Here is a 20,991-nt window from a genome sequence, read left to right on the forward strand (position 1 = left end):
TAGCCACCCTGCATCTGCAGCTAGACAGCCGATTTTGGCTGTCTAGCCGTGGAAAGGAGGAGCAGGGGAAGCGGCTGCCTGGCGACACATAGGATGTGTCGTACTGGCATTTTCGCCTTCTGCACCCTGGAATGCCCCCCAGAATGCCCTGTTTTTGCCGCTCCACGCTCCTCTTCCGAGCACGGAGCATGGGGCTGTTCCGAGCTGCCTGTGAGGCAGCACGGGAGGCGGGGAAGGTCAGTTCTCCAGGAACCAACCTTGGAGCGTGGGCTCCAAGGTTGGTTCCCAGTAAATGACCTATTGTATGGCTGTCTAGCCGCTGCCTAGCAACCATAGGATTGCTCCCTCCATGAGTATCAAACACAAGGCCTTCTGATTACCATGCCTCTATGTGACATCATGGTACCATAGCAAATCACTGCCTGAGACCTCATCAACACTACAACAAAACCCTACCTGCAGCATTATAATATGGATTTTTAAAAAAATATTGGAATACGTTGCAGCTAACAGTCTGTGATCCCGCCCTTTTGTCTTCCTTGTAAATATATTTGCTTTAAGAAGTTTAGATTCAGGACCCATTGGGGCTAGAAAGAGGAGCCCTCAGCTTTGTGTGCAACTGCCCCCATGTGGTGGTCCACCAGAGCTGAAGTTTGGAGCATCTTCCAGGGCAGTGAAGTATTTTCAGGCTTTCATGGAGGGTCAGGATATTAGTCATGATGGCTGTATATTATCTCCAGCAGCAGAGGCAGGATGCCTCTGAATACCAGTTGCTTTGCTAGAGATCGTGAGTGGGAGGGTGCTGTTGCGCTCATGTCCTGCTTGTGGGCTTCCCACAGGCAACTGGTTGGCCACTGTGGGAAAAGAATGCTGTACTAGATTGGCCTTTGGCAGCAAAACAACTGGGTTGGGCTGACTGGTGCGCATACACACACACACACACACACACACACACACACTGCAAAATCTAATGATAAGTTTTTTGATCAGTATAGTTTTAAAAGCATACATCAAAACAATAAGAGAGAATACAATGTTGTCGTGCTGTAAAAGCCTAACCATACCAACGGTAACTAATACCAAGTAAACCAAACATGTTTCGACATAAAGTCTTCTTCAGTGGTGTAGTACAAAGGTCTAGTGTATAAAAGGTATGACAAAAAATAAACATATGTATAACATATGTATAACACATTCTGCACAATCACCAACAAAGGGCTCTGCAGTATTTAGACCACTGTATAGGTCTTGCCACACCTCATCTGATACATGTATCAGCCCAGATAACTACATGTTCTGATAGTAAATAAACTGCAAGGAGGCCAAAGGCTCCACTATAAGCAACTATTTATGAGGATGGCAAGGAACTGTAGTAGTCATACAAATGGTTGACCGATAAGATAACAGGATAGCTCTGAATGCTGGCCGAGCAGGGGCCTTCAAGCTATCTACTCAGCCTGAGACTGTCTGAGCAATAATGGTCTTCCGGGCTCTGAATCCTGACTTTTTCTTCACTCTTGTATATTTTGGTGTGTCCCTCAACTCTGACTCCTGACTGCATTCCTTGACTCTTCAATCCTCTCTGATAGCTCCCTATGGTTCAGCTATGGCCGGCAGCAATATTATTTCCTTGATTTGTGATAAACAGATATTTCCTAAGGAATGTAAGTAGTACCACAATAAACTGTCCTGTAACTTAATCCTTTTCTTTATGGCTCAAGGTGTAAATACTTCATGATATAAATGCCTAGTGTAAAAAAGCACACTAGCTAGTGCTATACAAGTAGGCTAATTAGCATCCATCTCAAACGAATTTTGTATGATCAAGACACATATCAAAGCAAAAAGAATTTTAATGAAATAAAACCACTGAGATAGTAGATAGGGCAGAAAAGACCTTACTTTTAGCATGTTTAAACCAGCCCATGATGTTTTGCTACCAGAAAGGTCTGTGCAGATTTTCTGCTGCCTCTAGGAATAAGAAAGAGTTGAAATAAAGGTTAATTGGTTTTTAAGGGTTTTCAAATTAATTTTGTTGTAATTTAATTGGAGCAACATGAAGTAGAAATTTGTTTTACCATGATCAGCTAATTTTAGACAAAGGACAGTGACAAAATAACGGACTCTGGTAGGGTGTGGACTCTCCCACAGCAGGGAATCTAGTGAGATGAAGAAAGGCCAGGCTTACCCAGGAGGTGAGAGAAAACGGCAGTGTGCTGATGGTACAATTAGGCAGGATGAGGCTGTTATCTCAGGTGGCACAATTTACACACCATCAAACAACTACAAATTACTAATTAAAAGACATATATATCATTGTATTTAGATTGTCTACATTCAGCACCAAAATATCTTGGGCCATGAGTGATAGCAGAATGGACATAAATAAATGGGGAAGGTAAAATTTCACAGAGAAAGAACTACACAATCTTAAAAGTTGATTGATACAATCATATTTTTCTTTTCTTTATAGGCCACCTTGCCGGGTAAAAACCTTCTCAAAATGGCTTACAATAATAATAATAATAATAATAATAATAATAATAATAATACCCCAACAAAACACAACACTAAAACCAGAATTGACAACTAATACCCCCAAACTGGCAAAAAACATTAAGATCAATAACAAACAGCAGCTCAGTTAAACTTTTTCGAAAAGCCACTGAGAATAAAGAATGCAATGATCCTGCAAGGATGAAACCATTGGTTAAAAATTCCATAGGCTTAAGACCACTGGGGAGAAAAGCCCACAGTCTTGTGCTCATCAATCTAATTGTTCACGAAGGCGGGCATGTAAGTAGGGCTTTGGCCAATCAATGATTTGATCAAAGTGCAGGCAGGCTGATATGGTGAAGGTGGTCTAGGTAACTTGGTCCCAAACATTTAAGGCTTTAAGGAGAGGTGAGCAAATTAAGGCCCTCCAGATGTTTTGGCCTACAACTCTGATCTATTGTAGCTGGCATAGTCAAGGGTGAGGGCTGATGGGAACTGTAGGCCAAAGCGCCTGGAGGGTCACAAGTTGCCCACCCCTGCTTTAAATGTTAAAACCAACACTTTTATTTGGGCTTGGAAACACACCGGCAACCGGTGCAGCTGGTGCAGTGTAGGAGTCACATGGTCTGACTGCCTTGCACCCTCTAATACTCTGGCAGCCACATTCTGCACCAGCGGAAGCTTCCAAGCCATCTTTAAAACAGTCCTGCATAGAGTGCATTACAGCAGTCTAATCTGGACCGCACGAATGCATGGACCACTGTAGGGCCACAGGTGGCGTCCCAGCCTAATATGGTAAAAAGCACTACTGGCCACTGCCACCATCAGTTAGTGATGAGTCCAGGAGAACTCCCAAACTGCACACCCAGTCCTTCAGGGGGAGTGCAAACCTGTCTAAAACCAACTGTAAATCCCCACCAGTATATGATGGGCATCCATGCAATTTTGACTTGATTTCAGCAAGGCTAATGCAAAGGTGACCATGTTCTGGTTAACTTCTGGGGTACAACTTAAACACAGACAATCAGTTTTATGCAAAGTAGACTAAAACCTCTAGCCCTTCAGTGGCTCAGGAAGGAATAAAGTTTAGCCCAGAAAAGAATCTGTTCTTTATATTTTCTGCTATTGGATAGCAAAACAAATAATATTTATATCCCATGCCTTCTACCATATTGGATTCTAAGGACAACTTACAGTCAAAATCAACGCATTGCAATAGAAGTGACCGGAGCTTGTGTAACTTTCCCTGTTCCACACAGTGCTCCTGATCGTATCGTATGTAATATTAAACACCTTCTGTCTCAAACGGTTGATGGCATTAGCTGAAATCTCAAGAGAGGATAAGTTTCCTTCAAAGGGAACTTGTTTAGATGATTAAATTATTTTCTAGGCCATGTTGATACTTAATCATGTTATCCCAGGGATTCAGTTATCCTAACCGAATCCATAGATGATAAATCACACTGAACAGGCACTTTCTTCAGCCTGTTCTTGCATAAAATTATTGAAACCGGAGTTCTAACGAGTCATAACTTTACCAAGTTATGGGATAACTTCTGATAATTTCCATTCCGTGCTGAGGCCTTCTGAAGCTTTTAGCTGGCCTTGTGCCTGTAGCATCACATTTAGCTGTAATATAATGTGGGCAGTTTAAAAATCACCATTAAAGTATAATTCACAGATTATATTATTATCAATTCTAAATCATTTTGTTGCAACCTACTGAATCCCTTTGGACTAGTTGTCAGGGGAGGCTCAAATGCTCACACAGTAATTTTCTTCCTTTCAAAATGCACAGTGAACATTTCCAGACAACTGTGCTTGCTACTGCTATTATAAATTATCCTGACACAAGTACCATCGAATAAGTAAATGAATTTTTAATCTCCACTGGATCATATATAACAGCCATTTTTATATGAAATAGTATTATCATAAGAGCTTGTCTCATGTAGCAAAATTCTTTTGTCCTAGATATTACAGTCATGTCTGTGTTGTAGTCAGGATAGAAAGCTTCTCACTCTTTAAATGGTTCCTCCATGATGTGTCAATACAGAACCAATCCATGATTGTTAGTGCTACACTAACAATGGACACTACGTCGGATACTCTAGACCTGGATAGTGTCCTGTATTTGGAACAGAAAATCATTACATTTTTCTTATTTGGGTATTGTCCTTTAAAAAAACATGGACATGGAGAACATTTAACACTGGTCAGAACAAGTGTTGCAGTAGAACCCAGGGCCGATCTACACTTACTGGGTTTTTTGCTTCCAATGAGGTTTCACCGCCCATCTTTCACACTACCCAGTACCCACCTCAAATTGGAACCGGAATTTCCCGCCTCCATGCTACCGCTTTCAATACCCTGATATCCTGGTATTTCCCCTTAACATGCTCTGATTTTCCACCTTTGCTACTGTATCTGGTTGTAGTCCCCTCCCCTGCCTGTCCATATACGGTGGTGTTTGTATTTCCCTCTTGTGCAATCACAGCTCTTGATAGCCCCATGTCATCTTCCGGCTACTGATCACATAGCTTCCTCAGCACTCAATATTTCCTCAGCAACAAGCAAAGGGCTGGATGTGCGTGCGCTTGTCTGATCTCGGAAGCTAAGCAGGGTCGGTCCCAGTCAGTAGTTGGATGGCGACTGCCTGGGAATCAGGCTTCCTGTCGGTCCCAGGGGGTTGTTCTATCCCTTCAAATAAGACTGTTTTACCCCCTTCTATCCCCCGCTTTGGCTTTTTTTTTTTTTTAATTAAGGCGTTATCTTCGAAGAATCGTGGCTTCTCTGTAGGGATGTACGAAAGTCACTTACCTTTCGGGGATTATGCTAATGGTTGGGGGGGAGGTGTTCCGCCCCTCCCCCCGGAATCCTCGCCGGGGGGGGAGGCGCTCCGTTCCTCCCCCCCCGGAATCCTGGCCACCGGCTCCGCTCCGCAGGGATTCTGCGGAGCCACCAGCTGGCTCCGCCAGCGGCCGGACATCCGGCTGCTGGCTAGTAGGGACGCAAATAGTGGTGGCCGTAGCCGCCGCCGTTTGCATCCCTGCAGTCAGCCGTCATAGGCTACTTGAATGTTTACGTAGCCTATCACGGCTGATTTAAAAGAAAAAAAACCCCCGCACGTACGCAAATGGCAGTGCCAATGGGCGCCACCATTTGCGTTCCCCTTATTTTCACCATCTTAGTCTACGTAAACATTTACGTAGACTAAGACGGCGAAAATAAGGGGAACGCAAATAGCGTAGCATCTACGCTATTTGTGTTCCCCTTATTTTCGCTGTCTTAGTCTATGTAAATGTTTACATAGACTAAGACGTGTTAAAATAAGGAACGCAAATGGTGGCGCCCATGGGCACTGCCATTTGCGTACGCGCGTTTTTTTTCCCTTTTAAATCAGCCATGATAGGCTATGTAAACATTTACGTAGCCTATCATGGTGTTTTTAAAAAATCTAGCCGTGATAGGCTATGTAAATCTTTACGTAGCCTATCACATTTTTTTGTTGTTGTTGTTTTGTTTTTTTTACTGGAAATGGCAGCGGCGGCAGCCTGTCAGAAGACCGGCTGCTGCTGAGTCGCCGCCGGAGCTGCCGCCGCCAGGAAGATCCGCCCCAGGTAAGTCCCATCCCGGGGTGGGGGGGCAGACTGTTCCACCACCGATTTCAGGGGGCCGAATGCGCTGGCATTCAGCCTCCCCGAGATCCGTGGCGGAATTCTCTGACATCCCTACTTCTCTGCGATGTTTTTTTTTTCTAATTCAGGCATGATCTTTGAAGATTTGAAGATGTGAAGCTTCACATCTTCGAATCTTTGAATCTTCAAAGATCATGCCTAAATTAGGGGGGAAAAAATTGCGGAGAAGCCATGATTCTTCAAAGATAACGCCTTATTTTTTTTTTAAAAGCCGAAGTGGGGGATAGAAGTGTGTAAAACCTAGTCTCATTTGAAGGGATAGAACAACCCCCTGCTCAACGCAGGAAGCCTGATTCCCAGGCGGTTGCCCATCCAACTACTGACTGGGCTGATGTGAAGCTTCGAGTCTTCGAAGATGCCAGCAGCTCCCCCCCCAATGCGAGCACTTGGTGTTGCCGCCACTGCCCCTTTTTCTCACACCAGCTGTCAAGGGCTGGCGCGGGGAAAAGAGCATGGCAGACACCCCCAAGCTGCTTGTCCTGGCCTCCAACAGGTGGGGGTGGAGAAGAGGATAGGTGCTTCCTTCTTCCCTCCACCCCCACCTGCTATAGCAGTGGCGGCAAGGGACAAGCTGCTCGTTTTCCCCAAGGCCAGGAAAACATGCAGAAAACGACAAGCCTCTCCTGCACCACTGCTGCGTGGTGGGCGTGGAATCAGCAGAAACAGGAAGAGTTTCTGATCTTCCAATGACAGCCGCCATCTTTAAGAGCAGGAAAACAGCACAGCGCTCGAATGTGAACCGAGCCCACACATTTGATGAAGCACCGCAATGGGGAAAATGGCTGAGTGTGGATAATCACGTTTTAATGCGAGAGCGTTTAACCCGACAGGACACCGAATTCATTGAGATGGCGGGCGCAATGTAGATTGGCCCCCAGTCATGTTTTTGAAGAATCTGTATTTTATGGCCATTCAGTCATCACAGGGAAGCTTTCCCAGCAACTTCCCCAGATGTAAAGCATGTTCCTTCCCCTATGTGGGAAGGGCCATAGCTTGGTGGTAAAGCATGTGCTTTGCATGTAAAAGGTCCCAAGTTCAATCCCTCACATCTCCAGTTAGGGCTGGGAAAGACCCCTGCCTGAAACTGTGGAGTGCTGCTGCCAGTCAGTGTCAACAACACTGAGCTAGATGAACCATCTGCCTGCCTTGGTATAAGGCAGCTCCCTGTGTTCCCTTGATAGTCAACACTTGAATGTGTGAACCAGTGGAGGCCTGGGGGCTCCGATTTTGATGGGGCTGCAAGTCCTTTCTGGGTTTCAGTCAGAATGAGCCAGAACTCTAAAGGAGCTATCCAAATGTTGAACCCACTTTGGGGATAGGGTTTAGCACTTTGGATAGATCTGTTAGAGTTCTGGCTGGTTCTGACTAAAACCTAGAATGGATTCTCGCCCCACTGAAATTGGAGCCGCCAACCTCTACTGGTGTACTAATTTCCTTGAAAAGCATTATGTTTAGAAATGACGTGATGTAAATTCCTTTGCTGGTGGCCTTTAAGCAGATGATGGAGAGCCATCTGTCAGGGATGTTGTAACTGCATCCTGAGCTCTGGATCCTGAATTAACCAGGGGGTTGGCTAGATAAACTCGAAGACACCTTCCCATTCTCTAATTTCATGATTCCAAAATATGAACATTCTATCCATGGTGTTTGTTCCATTACATACCCTTAGGAGACACACATTATCATGTGATGTTACAGTAACTGGTGCACTTGTGGAATTCCATCTGCCACAGCAGGCACTAAGAGTTGTATGTGGCATGTGTTGGCTCCTGACTGCAGCATTCATGTTCTGTATTGGGAGCTTCACAGCTTGCATGTCCTGTTGCTAGAAGAAACCCACATAAGAGAAGGATGGTGTGAGAATGTATCTGTTTTTGTTCAGAAACATATTGTCTTCATGAGAGTAGTGCAAGTACTTGTATGTAGATCAGGCTGTTTTCTTTAAATGTTTGCCGCATGGAGAGAAAAGGACTGAAGGTACTCTAGAGATGCAGAAATTCAGTAATCAGCTTTTGAATTCTGAAGTTTGGAGGTAACTGTTGGGTTGACAAACGGCTCATTCTCTCTCTCTGTCTGTCTGTCTGTCTGTCTAGGCAAGCGAAGAGCATTCTGCTAGTTCCTGCATGCATCCAGGGGACACTTCAGCTCTTGGAATAGATACTGTCTCCCAATATGCATGTCAAAGGAGGACAACTTTAAATAATTACAACAAAACGTTCACGGTAATGCACACAATTCTATTCTCAAGCTAGATTTTTACACTAAACTACAGATACTTTCAGATACAAGTTAGAGGCCATAGGTATATTGTTCCTATAGCTGCCAGGAAGCAGCAACATCTATTGAGGAGAATAAATAAATTATCAGCCACCCTCTGCATATTTGTTCAAAAGTAAATCCTGCTGATTTCAATATTTCTGGTTAAGTATGCACAACGTTTTGGCTTAATTCTAGTTAATTAAAGTATTAGGCTTTTAAAGGCATGTGTTATTTTAGAATGAATGGATGGCCCCCTTACCTCATGCAACCAGAGACGCTGGAACCCACATTGGAGGAGATTGCGTATGAGTTAAATAACTGCATGGGTAGGGCCCTCCCCAACTGATCAGCATCCTGCTGGGGAAGAATGTGCTGATTAGAGGGAAAGATCCATGCAATTAGCCTTTTTGATATGGATTACTTAGTTCACACATATAATCCTAGCATCATGGAGTCACACCATGTAGGAAAATGAGTCCTACACTGTGCTTTCGCTCTGTCTCTGGGCTTTTCTACATGAGGCTTTTTACCCGCAACTTTATCGAGGCTTCTGCTCCCTGATTCTTTGTGGTATTAAGATCAGCTCCTTTATACATGTTTTTTTTCTAGGGTTTTTCTTACTCTGCCTTCTATATATTCTATTATACAACCACTAGGTGGCTCTCTGGTATAGCAGAATTGCACAGATACACTAGGGTTTCATGCTGCCATTCACAGAAATACCAGACTTTCCTTAATAGGAAAAACACATACACTCAAATGGTTGCAAAGAACCGGAGAGACCCTGGAGGATGATAATGTCGTGTAAAGCACCGCAAACTACCATGAGTGAGGAATCACACGGGCACAATAAATGCCTCATATAGAAAGGCTCTCTCTGTGTGTGTGAGAGAGTGAGAGCGAGACAGAGAGCAATAGAGTGCTTAACTCAGTTTCTCTGCCAAATAAAATAGACTTTTACATTGCATCAGGAATTGCTGTAATAACATTTTATGCCTCTACATATCTGAAGGCTGATGAATGCAATCATATTGATAACCATGGGGTTGTAGAGTCCTAGAGCTCAAGGGGGCCATGTAGGTCATTTAGTCCAACCCCCTGTTTGATACAGGAAATCCAGCATTAGAGCATCCTCAACAGATGGCTGTCCATTCTCTGCTTGAAGACCTCCAGTGAGTGAGAGCGAGAGCAAGAGAAAGCGAGAGCGCTCATTTCTCCTCTAGGACTAAGTAATAACAAGTTTCTTCTACAGGGGCTAGAACTCTGATTGTTCCAATGTGTGCCCAGTTGGCATTTTAAATCTGTGTTTTCTATGCTGTCAATGCCATTAACAATTCACTTTGGCGAATTTCGCTGCTTTATAGTGAACAGAGGTTGAGCTTTGAGTTTGGCACACACTGAAGTAATCAGGTGTCTTGTTTCAGTGCACGGGCAGTTGCAATGTGGTTCTCGGACTCAGGAGCTCAGCATATGTGACCCATCCTGATTTGGAAGTCTGAAACTACGAATGTTGAGATCAGAATCTAGTCATACCGAAGTCAGTGAAACTGTTATCAATTTTAAATGGACTGTAGTTTCAGCCACATCTCTTGTGGGGATAATGTTACATTATTTTGAGAATGTGTGTGTGTGTGTGTGTGTGTGTGCATGCATTTTTATATAAAAAATCTGGCTCTTATAAAACACAGCCCAATTCAAAACTTTGTTGTTGTTCAGTCGTGTCCGACTCTTCGCGATCCCATGGACCATAGCACGCCAGGCCTTCCTGTCCTGCGCTCTCTCCCTGAGTGTGCTCAAGTTCATATTCATTGCATCAGTGATGCTATCTAGCTATCTCATCCTCTGTCGTCCCCTTCTCCTTTTGCCTTCAGTCTTTCCCAGCATCAGGGTCTTTTCCAGAGAGTTTTCTCTTCACATTAGGTGGCCAAAATATTTCAGCTTCAGCTTCAGTATCTGTCCTTCCAATGAGCACTCAGGGTTGATTTCCTTTAGGATTGACTGATTTGACCTCCTTGCAGTCCAGGGGACTCGTAAGAGTCTTCTCCAGCACCACAGTTCAAAAGCATCAATTCTTCGGCACTCAGCCTTCCTTATAGTCCAGCTCTCACAGCCATACATTACTACTGGGAAAACCATAGCTTTGATTAGACGGACCTTTGTCGGCAAGGTGATGTCTCTGCTTCTTACTATGCTGTCTAGGTTTGCCATAGCTTTCCTCCCAAGGAGCAAGCGTCTTTTAATTTCATGGCTACAGTCACCGTCTGCGGTGATCTTGGAGCCCAAGAAAGTAAAATCTGTCACTGCTTCCATTTCTTCCCCTTCTATATGCCAGGAAGTGATGGGGCCAGATGCCATGATCTTCGATTTTTTAATGTTGAGTTTCAAACCAGCTTTTGCACTCTCCTCCTTCACCCTCAACAAGAGGCTCTTTAGATCCTCTTCGCTTTCTGCCATTAGGGTGGTATCGTCTGCATATCGGAGGTTGTTGATAATTCTCCCGGCAATCTTAATTCCAACCTGTGATTCATCCAACCCGGCGTTTCTCATGATGTACTCTGCATATAAGTTAAATAAGCAGGGTGACAATATGCAGCCTTGTCGTACTCCTTTCCCAATTTTGAACCACTCGGTTGTTCCATGTCTGGTTCTTACTGTTGCTTCTTGACCCTCGTACAGGTTTCTCAGGAGACAGGTAAGGTGGTCTGGTACCCCCATCACTTTAAGAATTTGCCACAGTTTGTTGTGATCCACACAATCAAAGGCTTTCGCATAGTCAATGAAGCAGAAATAGACGTTTTTCTGGAATTCTCTTGCTTTCTCCATGATCCAGCTGGCGATTTGATCTCTAGTTCCTCTGCCTCTTCGAAACCCAGCTTATACTTCTGGTAGTTCTCGGTTCGCATACTGCTGAAGCCTAGCTTGTAGGATTTTGAGCATCACCTTGCTGTCATGTGAAATGAGCGCAATTGTGCGGTAGTCTGAACACTCTTTGGTGTTGCCCTTCTTTGGAACTGCAATGTAAACTGACCTTTTCCAGTCTTGTGGCCATTGTTGAGTGTTCCAAATTTGTTGGCATATTGAATGCAGCACTTTAACAGCATCATCTTTTAGGATTTTAAATAGCTCAGCTGGAATATGCTCTAATGTGTGCAATGAGTTCCTGGCAAATATCTGCTTCAGGTTTGCGGTGTTGGAAGCAGTTCCTTCCAATGGGATGTCAGCATGGAGCCACCCCCTGTATTGCAATAAATGAGGAAGCCCTTGGAGATCACATGCAGGAGCTCAGTGTGCATATCTCACCTTAGACATCACCTCCCTCGTTGCTAAATCAAGCCACTGTCTTTCAGCCAGAGCGCCCCCTCCCCCCGCAGCCTGTAATATTTTGTGGTGGGTTGTTAAATAGTTGGCTACCAGGTAGTTGTACAGGTTACAGGGAACTTTGTACAGTTCTTTGAGCATTTGAAAAATGCTATGTAAATATGAAGTATCTTGTTTTTAATTATTCTTCCCCCAGCAATATTAATAGCTGGGGAATGGGCTTTTAAATAGATAGACTCTTCTTTCTGTTTTCTGTCTAGTCAATCTGAGTGTCCCGTAGGCCCAAAATGAGGAACAGATGGACTATGATGGGCCACAGACTGTAACTGAGTCCTAGTGAATGTTGTTTTATGGAGCCACTCGTAATTCAGAGGCTGTTGAAACTGCAGTATTGTCCCCCTCAGTTATGACATTTCCTCCAGTCATTGGCTGATTTTTTTCATAACTATGTCAGATATGTCTAAAAATTAACATATATTCCTCTGCTTTGGCTGCTTAAAAGTTAGCTCTTTTTCATTCTCCCCCTAGTCAACTGACATCTCGAAACACAGGGATTATTATACAATTTATATGCCTGCTTCATGCCGCATCTGAACTCTTTTCCAAAATATGCTGTTCTCTCATGCGCAGCAATAGAATAGAAGCTATGATCTTTTTGTGTGTTTTTCGATTAATACTATAGCATATTAGTGAACCATGTACAAGCCTCACCATGTATAGAGGTAAGCCACAGCTTAAAGATACACAAGTATCTCCTGTCTGTTCCAGAAGTCACTTTGTTCAGTAAGTCGTTAAGTGGGAATGAAAATAAGAGCAGGTGGCAGGTGTATGAAAACACATACACTCTCCTTTTGGAGTTAGGGAGTGTGGCATCCTTTCCATCCCCAACAAAAGAGTCCTTTTGAACTTTTGAACAGCAGAGAATCTAAGGACAGATGAAGATACACAATGTGTCAACTGTCAGATTTAATGGCGGGGTACGAGGCTGTCTCTGCACTGTCTGTGGATTATGGTCCATGTGAGATGATGCTTTTTCAATATATCAAACAACAATCCATATTTGTTTGAATCCTACCAATGGCAATTAGTAATTTTTAAAAAATGAGTGGCTAACTTGGTGGTCTCAAGAATTCATACTAAGGGGGTAATGTTTACACAGATGTGCCTTCTACACAATGTAGAGCACAGATAGGCAACCTGGTGCCCTCCAGATGTTTGGGACAACAACTCCCATAACCCTTGACCATTGATCATGCTGGCTTGGACAGGAGTTGTAGTCCAAAACATCCAGAGGGCACCAAGTTGCCTGCCCTTGGTGTAGAGTAATCAAGCTTATCAATTACTCTGAAGACAAGCTATGAGTGTTGTTAGGTTTGACCTCTACTCTTATATGGATAACCACAGTTTTCAAACCTTTGGTTTTTAGTCAGGCCTGCTGTTCCTGTATTATTTCTTGATATTATTTATTATTTAGATGTATATCCTGCCCTTCAAATCCATTATCAGGGCAGCTTACAATAAAATATTAAAAACATAATAAAACTACTAATACATAAAAATAAGTTAAAAACAGCAACTGTATAAAACCAGCATCCCAGTGATATGGATCAACAAAAGTTAAAAAGCCTGGGAAAATAAAAAAAGGTTTTGCTTGGTACCAGCAGGACATCCGATTGGATGCCAGGATAGTACTTTTACAGAGGACAGTCTTTTGTTTGAAGGGCTGCCCTGTCTAATTCCAGTTTAAACCATCAGAACTGTTGCCCATCCACAGTTAGCACCTGAAAGCAGACCGAACAGGCAGGCACAAGCACAGGTCACAGGTTTACAATTTCCATACAATAGTGAGATGTACTGTATTTCTATTTAAATTATTATAATTATTTCTAGATTTGCATCTATACATATAAATTAGCACATGCAAATTTTATGCAAATCCCTGTCCTCTTTTGTCCTGTTTTTTGGTGATTCATAAGTCACCACCCTAAGTCTATCCAGAGAGAGGGCATTCCAAAGCCAGGGTACCACCATGAATAGGCCTCTCCAGTAGCCACTTGCCATACCTCAGATGGTGGGGGTACCTGGAGAGGGGCCTCTGATGTAAAGTCCGCCATTTAGAATGGGCTCAATCCTTGTGTTTCAATTTTAATGTCAAGTGACATGTTTTTATTTATTCTATGATTCCCAATAGGCCACATTCGTTCACCTAGTTCTTGCTTTCCGATGGCCTCATCTTGTTGCTTAACCTTTCCGTATCTCTTCCTGCCAGACACTAGACCCACATTCTGACAGCTGCATAGGCTTTCATGGTAAAGAGTAAGTTGCACGACAGACAGTAGGGAAGGTTCTACCAAACAGAAATGTTCATAAAGGCTGAAATGGGCCTTGAGTTTAGTGGAGCAGCCAATCAAAATAGGCAGCCTGAACATTCTAATGATATTTGTTCAGAGACTTACGTTATAAATATTAACAATAGGGACCTGCAACAGTGTCGCTGTGCAGATTGCTCGTGTTTACTATTCCAGTCAGCCAGCCATGTACTGTTCCAGGATGCTCCATTCTATTCCTCCCCCACCCCCTGTCCTGTTTTTTCCCTGCAGTCAGCCAAAGTTCTGTGGTCGCTGAGCACACCCAGTCCTCACTGGGCTGTTTTGAGGGCTTTCTCCTCATTAGGGTTTTACTTACTAAAGATTGTCTGTAATTCTGCAAACCTTGGGGTTCTTCTGAGCCTGCTGTTACCTCCCTCATGTGTATGGATGTTGCTGTTTTGGCATTCATACCTGAACATGAGAAACAGAAGGAATGATTCCCAGTAAATAACAAAATTGCAAGGCAATTCTGGGAAGGGTGTGCCCAGTTAATCCATTGTGGCTGTACATGCTTACAATTATGTTTTTCTTCTTGTTTCATAATATAGTTCGGCTGGCTCTCAAATCTATCACTCTAAAGGTCACCAAAATTAAATTCTGAAAGGCTGAAGGATGGCAGTTTTAAATAATGGATCGCTTTGCTACAGAGGGTCATTCTGTAGTGCCTGTATAAATTAGGGGTTTGAGTTTCTCAATGTGTGTGTGATTATTATTATTATATTATTATTTCTATTCATTTCAAAAGAGCTTGTTGACGCATAATATAGGCAAGTAATACAATTGCATTCTAAAGCATATTGATGTTTCTACGTGCCCCTGGAAATCACCCGAGCCTTTTCTAGTATAAGGATTCTTAAAATCTGTGAAGGGAGAAGCCCCTTTTCATGGCAGGTTGCAGCCCTTCTATTTCCAAGAAGTTCCAGTTGTGCTTAACGTTTCTAAGGAAGTTCACCTAGAGGACTTTGCCACCAGCCTTTTCTCATTTGTGAGGAAAAAGCCAGTGGTGAAGTCCTAATTAGGGATTTTGTGTCTTAGGCTGCAACAGGCTGGCTCCAGGTTTGAAGGGCTCAGGAAAAAGTGCCTTTGGAGGCAGGGTAGGGGTAGGGGGGAGCTCAGTGGCCCTGCCACTATTGGACCTAGCAGGCAATAAAGCACAACTGAAGAACAAGTCCGTTCAGAGTAGACAGATACAATGTTACTGAAACATTTTAGGGCTCCTGTGCCTTTGAATTAAAAGATGGGTAGCTGTGTTAGGCATGCATCTGATGAAGTGGACTCTAGTCTTCGAAAGCGTTAGCCATAATAAGTGTGTTAGTCATTAACTTGTTCTTTTTAATTAAAAGTTTCATTTTAAATAAAGCCTCCCCCTCCCAGTAATTAAAGCCTGCCCCTGCAGAAACAGAAACTGATCCTGGGGCAATTAAGGGAGCGATCCTATCTAGATAGGTGGCTGCCTCCAAACTCAGAGGCGACCACCTATCCAAAGCAGGGCAGGAGAAGCACGGAGGGGATCGTTCCCGCCGTGCTTCTTTTGCTCTGCTTTGTTTGGCTAGACAGCCAATTGAGGCTGTCTAGCTGCAGGAAGACGGAGCGGGGACTGAGGCTGCTGAACGACACATAGGAGGTGTCGTACAGGTAGTTACGATCCCTCTGCCCTGGAACACCCCCAGCCACGCCCCTTTCCAGCTGCTGCACGCTCCTCTCGCGAGTGTGGAGGATGGGGCTGTTCTGCGCTGCTCTGAGGCAGTGTGGGAGGTCACTTCCCGGAGAAACAACTTCGGAGCATGGGCTCCAAGGTCAGATCCTGGAAAACACCATATCCTATGGATGTTTAGCCATAGGATTGCTCCCTAAGAGAGGCTATTCAACAGGCAATTAAGAGGAGATATATATATATATATATATATATATATATATATACACACACACACACACACATACATACATACATATATATATACACACACACACACAATCTTAATTCCTCTACCCTGTAGGGGTGTACATCTCTACACATGGGGCTCGGTTCAGTTGTTCTAATGAATGAGCATAGGTCAGGGCCTGCCACCGTGCTGCTCCCGCCATTCACGCTATCAAACCTGCACAGTAGCATCTGTAAAGGGCTTGTGTCTATATTACAAATGGGTCTTCCACTTTCCAGAGCACCATGGAGGCTGTAGTTCTGTGAGGGAGGCTAGGGATCACTAATAGGTTCTTACCACTCTTGCAATAATGATTTCCACAGTTCTTTTAGAGAAACCATAACAAAAATTGGTATAGAAACAAAATCGGTTTGCAGAGTAGATATATGCCCTAAAATGACCAGTAAATTGCAGCGAGGCCACCAGAGCTCTTGCGGCAAAGAAAAATGCAAGAATTGTATTTATGAAGATGATATTCAACATACTGAATATGCTTTTAAAAGTTAGATCTTCTGTCCTGCTGTTTTTATCTGCTGCCTGTACTGCGGCTGTAATTCATATGCTCAGAAAAAAAGATGTTCCAAAAGATTATTTTCTGTGGAAATATGGAACTGCAATGAGGCATCAGTATAATTTACTTATACAAGCTGTGGGCAACCAACCATTAAATGACGCATTGTCTCTGGCTGAATGCCATGTAGCCTGCAAATTAGGTCCAAACCATCTTGAATTATGTGTTGGTGATAGCATCTTGTTAGAACCACTTTATGTTAAGATATAAATATATTGTCTTTTCTTTCCCTTTGTAACTTGATGATAGCTTTTTCTTGCTGTTACTATTTTTAGCTTTTTATGTTAGAGCTGGAGTCTGTGTTTGGTTGTGCAGTCTTTGATAAATACAGGGATTTTTCACTTAGAGGTGATCCATGGGACTCTGAAACCCCCTATTTGAGCTCCCTTATAGAAAAGGAGCTGCTTTATAAAGGCAATTAAATGTGACATTTTCCATACTGTCGATTCAAGCAAGAAAACAGGTGCTTTGTTAACATGGCAGCCGCTCTGGTGTAATGAGACTTAAGAAGTCTTCTTTTCTTACAAGTCATGGTTTTTGGTATCTACTTCCACTAGTTTACATCCTAGATTGTAACCAACATATGCTTTTCAGTTGACATTTGAATGGATCTTTAATTGCAGCAAAGCCCTTTTTAGACACATTGTTTGGGATCAGGTTACTTTACTTTGGGCCTCCGCTTGGACAGATCCATGAGAGCTGGTTGTACTCTGATATCATCCATATGTTGAATCACTCTACATTATGATATGATTGTTGTATTAAGGACTGTGCTGTGTTGGAAAGAGTATTGATGCAGGGTAGGGCTGTACTGAATTGACTAGGATAATTCCTCAGCTGCTTCACCCACCTTGAATCTGGCAGGGTTTTTTTGTCTATACTCCAGGTGTGAGGCAAAATTTTCTTTGTAAGAGAATCAGAGCAGCTGCCATTTTGTTTTCCCCAGAAAGTCCTGTTCCAAGGTGTTTCTTGAATTCTGGAAAATTTTACATTTCCTGCATTTGGGGAAATTTAAAATGACTATAGCCATAAGCTGCTGCCTTTGCCACATATCAGGGCCACCCTTATAGTGGACAGCAGTTGAATATCTATAGAAAAAACATACTTTTACAAAGTGGGCAGACCATTCCTTTAGTATCTCATTTTATTTGAGAGGTGTAGTTTTAAATTACCCTCCAAAGAAAAGGCAGTGACTGAAGCAGGGTGGTTAAGAAATCTAACGTCACAGTGTGCCATTCCATGCAGCCCTATTATTAAATGTGAACTACTAGGAGAAAACCCCATTTTTAAATGTTTGGTTTTCTCTTTCAGAGGTTTAAAAGGTTTAAAAGACATACTATGATGTTTTGAGGGGGTGTGGAGGAAGGCATTAGAGCTTCACGTTGCAAACCAATGCACGTTGAATAGAAGTAAGCCCCATGGAGTTCAGTGGGGCTTACTCCCAAACAAACCTGCTCAAGGATCAGCAAAATGATTCAGAGAAACAAAGTTGGGGGATTTTATGAAACATTTTTCTTGAATTACTGGGTCAATTTCACATTTTTTGGGGTGGTGGTGCAAATCACTATTTATCCTGTACCCTAACACAAGTTGTTGTATGTGACATCATTCTGAAGGTCAAACTACACACAATGTAAGAGATTTACGACTGGTTTTCTGGATGTTTATATTTTTACTTTGAAGCAGCCATGGAGCCTCTGAATTGGATCAAAGTAGCTGTGCTGGATGCTTTACAAACAAAAATAAAACACCTTTCCCCAATGCCATTTTCCCAGTCTAAATCACCTCCTGGAAACTGTAGTGGAAAATATACAGTTATCTGCATTTTTCCCATTTTGGGTCAAACAGCAGGCCCTTTTCCAGCACTGCTGCTCTGATGCAATACATAGTGTCCCCCCTGGCTTCTTTTAAGTAAAATGAAAATATTTTAGTTCAGCCCTGATTGGGGTGTCAATGGACCAGAAAAATTCTGGCCTGGCTGTGGGTTTGGGTTAGTCCCTCTCTCCTCCAAGAAGTTGCCTGTCTATCTAGGTCACCTTGTAGAGATATACATGTGTGTAACTGTGCCATACCATGTGCATGGTGAGTGGGTTTGGCCAGACCTGTTGGCCCATGGAGTGTATAGCATTTCCAGGTTGCCAGTCATGTGAGCCAGTTGTCTTACATATTACTCTTTTAAAAAATGAAACTGATTTTGTAACCTGTAGACAATTTGACCGCAGCCCATGTGTTTCCTTGTGTGACAATGGATAAATAAATGTCCAAGACAGTAAAATCGTATGACAATTTTATCTACAGGTAGTTTAACATTTTTCTTTACTTCTATAATGAAATATTAATATGGTCAGTGACTATTCTATAATGGCAAATGATTCTTCTTGAATTAATGCACCAAGAGCATGTTGCATTTCCGTATCCTCCCATAAGGCACAGTTCAAGCTTGCAGTGTGATTTTTATGAGGTAAAATAAACACTGTCATTCTCCCCCCTCCCCTGCCCCCAAGAGGGTTGTCTGGCTTAGAATATTAATATTGAAGCGCAATAAAACTTAGAAGGACATTTTTCTTATAGACAAATACAATTTAATTCTGAGAGGAAAAACTAGTTAAGTCAGAAGCAAAGGGTGGTGTGATCCTGAGGCTCATTACAAATGCTTTTGAATTGTACTGGCCTCAGGCTATTACTCATGATAATAAGAAAGCAAATGTTTGAATATAGGCAGAATACCTGTTGTCTTGCTATACCCAAGGAGGGTGATTGGGGGATGCGTTGTTTTGTATTTACTATTCATTTTGTTCTTTAAAAAAAGTGAGCTATATCATTGACTTTGGTAAACAAATAAATTATTGTTAATGTAGTTTAAATCAGATAACCTGACACCTTCACTTTGCTTTACTTTACAATCAAATTTGGGTTCTTGCAGGTAGCGAAATATGGAAGTGGATATATCTTCTAAACAACATATTCTTTGTACTGCTGAAAGTCTTTAGGGAAATGAAATTCACAAATTGGTGTGTCAAAACAGTGAAATAAAAATATATTCTTTGTAAACCTTATCACCATGTAGAGGTTACCTGTTCTGGACAAGGGATCTATTTATTTAGGGCACAATCCACCAAGGAAGTGACCTATGTAAGAAATAAATGAAAAGGTCCTGAGGTATATTTCTGCCCAACTCCTATTAATTTCAAGAGAATATATATATATATATATATATATATATATATATATACACACACACACAATTTCTAACCCACCTTCCACCTGCAGTGGAGATGCTCACAGTGGCTAGCAAAACATAATAAAGCAAAACACAAAATAGCACTGAAATCTCCTCTTGGAGTTGGATCACCACCATGTGCCGGAGCACCTTACACCAATTTGGAATATTTGACTTGTTAAGCCCAGTGGGCTCCAAAGGTGGATTAGATCAGGAGTCAGCAGTGTGGCACCAATGGTCACTGATGTGGCCTCAGATGCCTTTCTTGGCATCCACCAAGGTGCCCTACCCCTTTCAGTTATTTATTTTTTTAATTAGCACAGTAAACTGGTTTGCATGATTACTGTAGCCCACTGTGGCTCAAATAAGCAGCACGCATGCCAGATTGCCAATTCAAGCCTCCACTGCATCTTCTCATGTAATCTGAATGAGGTGAGGGTGGTTTGTGGGGTGGTTAACAAAACACCATTCAACACTACAACAGGGCATGGACTCTGGGTTGTTTGTTACCCAACCCAACAAACCACCCTCACTGTGTTCAGATCGATGACATAAGGAGCTGTGCCCAGCAAGAGTAATTAGGAAAATGAACAGGCACGTGACCAGCATGTCCTTGGTGGTTAACAAGCTACCGTGGCTTACTTACCACCCTTGTGTCATGAGAACCGGCCCATTTTCTTACTGGTAGCTGGGATTGCTGTGAAATATGTTTTTATTGGTGCTGAAAACTGTGGGTTCAAAGGAGTTGTTAATATGTTTTGGCTCAGACGCCACCTCTGCTTTGAACTCAGGCTACTTGTCTTTTGGCATGCCTCCCATGGCAGCCATTTTGTGGTGGTGCTCAGGAATGTTTCTCAAATTGCCAAATTTTCCCAAAAAGGTTGCCTACCCTGACTTAGATGGTTTGAACAGGGGTCTCTCCAGAAAAGATGGGAGGTGGTACAGGCAGCCAAAAGTAGGATGGAGAATCAACAAAATGTGTCCCCTTCCCCATTCCGCTGACAGAAGCCTTCAGTTGGTGGAGGGAAACTAGTTGGATTGCGCTTTGTAGCTTTAGCACATGGTTTGAAAAAATGTTTCTTAAATAGCAGATCTTATATCCAGTGTCTCTCTATTCCTATGTGCAATACTGCAAATT

At 42.8% G+C, this 20,991-nt stretch overlaps 1 protein-coding gene across 1 annotated transcript in view; it reads left to right on the forward strand.

The window, feature by feature from the left end:
* DNTT (DNA nucleotidylexotransferase) overlaps positions 1–20,991 on the forward strand; it is a 174,782-nt gene that overhangs the window by 22,194 nt on the left and 131,597 nt on the right. The window contains exon 3 of the mRNA XM_084841922.1: positions 8,288–8,416. Coding sequence (XP_084698048.1) covers positions 8,288–8,416 — 129 coding nt within the window. The remainder of the gene's footprint in view (positions 1–8,287; positions 8,417–20,991) is intronic.

Source organism: Heloderma suspectum, chromosome 3 (assembly GCF_057233095.1).
Source record: "Heloderma suspectum isolate Gila_16-S chromosome 3, 16-S_ref, whole genome shotgun sequence".
In the NCBI taxonomy this organism is placed as follows: Eukaryota; Metazoa; Chordata; class Lepidosauria; order Squamata; family Helodermatidae; genus Heloderma; species Heloderma suspectum.